The 6,535-nt window shown below is 38.6% G+C and overlaps 1 protein-coding gene across 1 annotated transcript in view; it reads right to left on the bottom strand.

The window, feature by feature from the left end:
* LOC104402724 (mineralocorticoid receptor-like) overlaps nucleotides 1-6,033 on the bottom strand; it is a 91,351-nt gene extending 85,318 nt beyond the window's left edge. The window contains exons 1-2 of the mRNA XM_010010675.1: nucleotides 5,978-6,033; nucleotides 5,359-5,498 (exon numbers count right to left, since the gene is read on the bottom strand). Of these exons, the coding sequence (XP_010008977.1) occupies nucleotides 5,359-5,498; nucleotides 5,978-6,033 (196 nt within the window). The remainder of the gene's footprint in view (nucleotides 1-5,358; nucleotides 5,499-5,977) is intronic.
* Between the last annotated feature and the right edge of the window lie 502 nt (nucleotides 6,034-6,535).

Genomic DNA, 6,535 nt, shown 5'->3' with positions numbered 1-6,535 from the left:
TCCGCACTCCCCCCCCCCCCCCCGCTTCTTTAAGTGACCAACAAGGTAAACTTTCCTGTTCACTGATAGTATTTTACAAAAATTTGAGGTATGCTGATTAAGCAAATTATTCTAAAGCTACGTATTGCAGCATGTAAATTCTCATACCTCGATTTCTTCTCCTCCCCAATTCAAGTGAAAATATTTACAAGGCACACATAGAGGCTTTAGTTTCTCTATTTCTACTGGGGGGTGCAGAGCCTTGGGAAGTTCTTTAACTTACAGTGCATGTGAAAAAACACAGGAAGACTACCTGCTTCTGAAGCAACATGTTATGCAAAACATATCATTTCTCCCCTGCGATATTATGTATCTGGCCCATCACTGAAGAGTTGCACAGTGCCTTTGCTTGCCAAAGAAATGAATTTATCTACCACTGAATTTTCAGGCTGCCAATGACTTGCAATCCTTCAGGCACCAATCAGTGTCTGAAAGACTGTTGTATACCTTTTGTTACAGCAAAACCATCATCCTCAGTGCCTGGCAAGGCAGGCTGGGAGTCACCCCAGGTGACTGGTGGGTTGAACCCTTGATCCTGCAGCTCAGGTTGGTTTGTTTCTGTGTTTTCAGAGCAGCCTGGCACAAAGGAAGATGAAGAACAGCACTTCTTTTCCATGACCTTATCTTTGAGGCAACCTCAGTTCCCACAGCTGTGCTGAGTCCCTACAGATTGCTGCAGAAGAAATTTCATCCCTTCCACTACTGAAGCAAAACCTTGGATAACCTGCTGCTCAAACCCATAGTGGAGGTAGGATTTCTTTGTTACTAGGCTGCTTGTTGAGGTGCACAGCACATTTACAATATCCAGAAGGCCACTTAAGTAAGACGGCACCAGAATAGGCTTTGAAAGATTTCCTTTGGCCAAACTTCCCCTTACTTTAAATAGGCAAATAACAAAAGTTCAGGTGAAAAAGGAATCCAACATCAGAACCTTCTGTTGCTGTGACTGTGCTTCTACTTCAGAGGCGATGAGACATCTACATTTCTGACAGAAAACAGTAGAATGAGATTCCAGGTAAAACTGGAGCAGAAATCAACAGCAAAATCTGAGATGTACCAACTCGCATATGTGTATTTAAGAAAGACACAAGCTTCCCTATGACTATATAACTATACAATAATGTAATTTGTTAATTCTTCCATTTTAAGTAGCCAAAAATCTCCCAGCAAATATGCAAAGTAACTGGAAGATGGTGTTTTTTGCTGTTGTCTTCAGCACTATTTGTAGATTAAAAAATGCCTTCCTTTTTTCTTACCTTCAAGCCACAGGAAGAATGAAAGATTAGCAACTTAAGAAGCGATATAAATTTTGATTTAGGACAGATTACCTCATACTTGTCTGGAACTTGAACAAAGGAAGACTAAAAATGCAAAGCATACACACAAACAGCTGTGATTTCTGACTTCAATCCTGTTACTCTCCTTAGAGAAAGCTGGTCCAGTGGAAAAAGAGAAGACAACACTGGCCAGGTGCTTTAGTTTCCCTTACAGTACAGTGTATTTTCAGCATATGACTCTATGATAACTTCATGATTGGCTACATCCACAATTTGAAAATTCAAACAATATAGTTATCCTAGGTAAAAAAAGTATATAAAAACAAATGTCTGTAACTTTTGCAGTGACACCATTTATCAACACTTTCATGGTTGCTGGATTATGGTGTTTGCAAGGCAGATCAAATTTGCATTAATGACACAATCACATTTCTTCGTATCAGACTCCTGTTCATCAAGTCAGTCAGCAAAAAATTCATGCTTACTTGATACCAAAATTTTTCACTTCGGTAATTTACATCCCTGTAATGAATTCCAGCTGAAATTACTTTTGAAATTTCACCAATAAACCCATTTTAATATTTTTCTGGTCTACAGCTCTCCTTCTCATAAATTCATTACACATTTCCTGCAAGTCCCCAAAATAAGATTCACTGGGAATATAATTACAGATTTATAATTGGAAATGCAAGCTTTAGTCTCTTTGTTGTTGTGTAGTTCCTTGTTTTTAAATTTCAACATGGTTGTTCTCTGCTGTTATAATCCCTCTGTTTTACAGTATTGCAGAGGAGCGCAAAGGAATTTGCACTCAAAAGTTGTTCAAGGCAGGCTGACAACATTAGCAAGTCTAGCAGAGACCCAAAAAGCTGCGTGGTGTGCAGTGGTCCCTTGCTCCAAATTCTCCATCTCTCTGTTCCCATGCTTTTTGACACAGTTTGTCTCGCCACTTCATAGAATCACAGAATGGTTTGGGTTGGAAAGGATCTTTAAACGTCGTCTAGTCCAATCCCCCTGAAATAAGCAGGGACATGCTCAACTGGAGCACTTGTTCTTGGCCTGAACACCAGTTGTTCTTTCCCATGATTTTCATCCCACCATTTCTTATGACAGATTATCAGTACAGAACTTTCGAAATTAAACTAATCAAACCTTTAATTTAATCAGGAGAAATTAATGACCAGAAGCCTCTTCCCCTCCGAGTAAAAGAGTTGCTCCACGCAAAGGGGGCACAAACGGAAACACGAGTGTCTGTCTGAACACCATGAAGCACTTTTTGTACTGTGAGGATGACCAATCACTGGCAGAGGTTGCCCAGAGAGGTTGTGGAGCCTCCATCCCTGGAGATATCCAAAAGCCATCTGGACATGGTCCTGGGCAACCAGATCTAAGTGGCCTTGCTTGAGTAGTGGGGTTGGAACAGATTATCTCCAGAAATTCCTCCGAAACTCAGCTGTTCTGTGCAAATGGCACCAGCAGTACCTACCATATTTAACAACGATTGGAACAGGAGGCCATTTTTGAAAGAATGTAATTTCTCGTTCCACTTTATATCGAAGACTGTTTAGTGGAACTAGTAAGAAATATGTGTGTACATGCACACACATCTGAAGTGTGTAAAATGTAACTGGAAAAACATTATTAAACCTTTTAAAAGTCTATACACAAGATTTCAGGGAAAATGCAAATGAAACTTGAGTATTATCTTCTATTCTTTTACTACAGTCTCTTAGAAACAATTCGTTTTTACTCAAATTAGCCACTGTATTTATAAATTCTCCAGAAAGTTGTTTCTACGTCCACAGAGGGAGTTTTTACTATTTTCTTTGCAATAAAGACAAGAATGCAAGCACTTAAGAATGCAGCTTTAGCTCAGAGCTGAGACAGGTATGTATAGGATCTACATGAAAGCTAGTTCTTCCACTCTGATTTAGTTTTTACTTATACCATGCACTGAACTACCACAGTTTTCAAGACAAAATCCTCATGAACACATGATACAGAGCAATTACTACAAATATTTTATTTAAACTAGGAAAACTCAGGATGGAGTGTTTTATTGGTCATGTACCTGGCTAAAAAAATTATGACAACTCTATGTAAGATCATGCTCCAAAACTACATACACAAATTTTTAGTCACATCGGGCTGTTTGGAGCCAAAACGTATATTATAGTTTTGCTATTTCCTTTTGTGGCTCATACTCTACAATTTACTTTTATGCATACATACATATACACATACACACAAATATATGTGTGTATGTATAAATATATATGTGTGTATGTATAAATATATATGTGTGTATATACAAAACCAGGAAAGTCCAAGCCAAATCAATGACTACTGATAACTTCTAACATTTCTATGCCTGATTAGACAGTAATCCTTTCCTAATAATTCTGGCTTCTGAGGCTTGGAAACACAGTCTTGCTACTTTGTTAACTCCTAAAGAGAATCCTTGGCAATTTTTCATAAACTCCTATGAAGTTGGATATGGATATTCGCCAGGTTATGTCAGAAAGGACACCGAAAGTGAGCGGCATTGTAAGTGTAGATCCATATATGGCATGGAAGCACATGGAGGAAATCACTCAGTGAAAATAAATAAGGGTTTCTAGCTCTACCTCATGTACTACATTAAGCAACTAAAAACTCAAGGAAGAAGTTGGGAACAAAAGCATCAAGGTCAGCTACTGCACAACAGCAAGAGAAAATGCTTTCACAAGGGGGAAACTTTTTCTATGTCCTTACAACTTTGGGAAGTTAATTTCAATTAGACTGACACTTTTGATGATAGATAGATTGATAGAGAGATATTATATGAGGTCTTGACTTCAATGACACACAGGCCCTGCAGGTCTATTTAACAAAGAGCTAAATTCTTATTGCTATCAGCAGCAGATTTAGTGACCACAGAACAAATTAATCACATCACATACTGCCTCACTCCTCTCAATGCTCAAGCTGGACACCGTATTAAGAGCCTGATTTCCCCTTTCTAGGTTTTTCTTCATGAAAATAAATCAGTAAGTAGGTATCACCTGCTTCATCAGTGGTTGTAAGAACATCTACTCATCAGCACAGATTTAAAAAACTATACGGTATTTATCTTCTTTGCATGCCATGAACACTTGTGCTTTATCAGGTATTAAAAACTTCGTAAACAACTCCTTCAAGTGATGAAAACTAAGTCCGTACATGTCTAACATTTTCTTTTACCCTGGAAACCCAAGTCCCAGAGAGGCAACACATATCAGAGTTCTTGTAGCACTCAGTGATCCTAACTTCTTTCAATTTAGATGCCCAGGAAATACTAGCTATACCATAATTAACATAAACCAGGGAGATGTCAGCAAAACACTCCTGTGATGATAAAGCTATCAAAATACAGTCCTCATGAAAATATAGTCCTAGTTCTTAATGAAGAAAAACAATCTCTAAAAAAAGCACCATGATCAATTCCTCCTTCCCCACCAATCTACCACTGGACTGTAAAGCCACTTCCCTTTTGCTGAAAGGCAAAGCAGATGCACTACTGAGTAGAAAGCCCTGGAGGTACCCACAGGGAGATAACTGACCAGAGTGGATTGTACTGTCATATAAGGCTGCCAATGCATGAGACAACTACATTCATCCTCCAGTACAGGAGAAGCAGGAGTATGTTTACATAAATTGTATCTGTGCCCATTCAACACTAAAAAAACACCCAACACTTGGAGCAGGGAGAATGGCATGAAGCAAACCAACGGATCCTTTAGAAGGTGTATGCTGTAAAACACCCTGGTATATTCTACATAAATTATACCACATGTAATTGGAGTTCATTCAACTATTTTTTCTTTCCCTTCCCCCCCCCCCCCTTTAACTTTTTTTTTTTTCCCCCCCCCCCCCCCCCCATTAACAAGACACAACTTTATCAGCAGCAGAAAACGGAAAACATATGTCCATGTATGTGTACACATATTACTATTAAAAAAACAACCAAACCTGCACGTATTTCACCTTTTCTTTTTTTGATGTTTTTAGTTTCATGTTTTCTTACCTTCTACTGCTCTCTTGAAGAAAACTTTACAGCTGCCACACGTAACCACCCCATAATGACATCCAGATGCCTCATCTCCGCATACCAAGCACACTTTGGAAGGTCTTGAAGATCCAGTTGATACACTTCTCAATGAAGAGCTGCAGCAAAAAAAAACAACACCAAACAAAACAAAACAGCTATGAATATTTCAAATCATACTGGCCATAATGCAAAGTTCAATTAAGAATCTGTAACAGGTATATTGCTTAAGGCACTCTTTCTGGCAGCGCCTCGCTGATTACATGAATTGCTTTAATTAGTAAGCACAATATTTTTATTGTCTGTTTAAGACACCCATAATATATCAGTGTTAATGTAAGAAGTTACCACAAGGGCAGTGGAATCTATTGGTAGCAGATGATTAAAACTGAAAATAAACAACAAATAAACAAACCACTCTGGCAGCAACCTGATAGCTATAAATTACCTTTCTGTTTGTTTGTCTGTTTAAAGCCTTTACAGCTAAGGAATACCTGTAATAAAACCACAAAGACCACTTTATGAAGTAGCGCAGCACTTTCCTGCCTGCTTTTTTTTTACCACTGCAGTGGTATATCTCCGTAATTTAAAAGCTTACCTCCAAAGTAGTTTTGAAGCCGTTTTACATTCTGCAAGTGCAGAAGACCCTTCCATATGAGCGTAGGTGCCAAAAAAGTGGCATCAGAGATTCAGAAACAATCCCAAAATATTGAATCCAATTTGTTATTGACAGGTAAGTGTACTGCCAGACATTAAGTGTACATTATTTTATCCTCACCAAAGGTCTTTAATGATGATTGGTTGGACTTCATGATCTTAAAGATCTTTTCGACCTAGCTGATTCTATGATAATTAAGAAGTCAGGCTTTCAACTCCTCAACTGAACAAAAGCATTAATGAATGTGTTCTGAGACCATTATTCACATCTCCTTTGAAGACAGGCTGAGAGTTGAGGTTGTTCAGCCTGGAGAAGAGAGGCTCAGGGGAGACCTTATAATAGTCTTCCAATACCTGAAGGAGGCCTACAAGAAATCTTGGGAGTGACTTTTTACAAGGGCACGTAGGGATAGGAAAAAGGGGAATGGTTTTAAAACTGACAGAGGGGAGACTTAGATTAGACATGAGGAAAAAATTCTTTACTATGAGGGTGGTGAGG

Source organism: Nestor notabilis, unplaced genomic scaffold, assembly GCF_000696875.1.
Source record: "Nestor notabilis isolate BGI_N333 unplaced genomic scaffold, ASM69687v1 scaffold3143, whole genome shotgun sequence".
Classification (NCBI taxonomy): domain Eukaryota; kingdom Metazoa; phylum Chordata; class Aves; order Psittaciformes; family Psittacidae; genus Nestor; species Nestor notabilis.
This window is presented reverse-complemented; position numbering and strand designations above follow the sequence as displayed.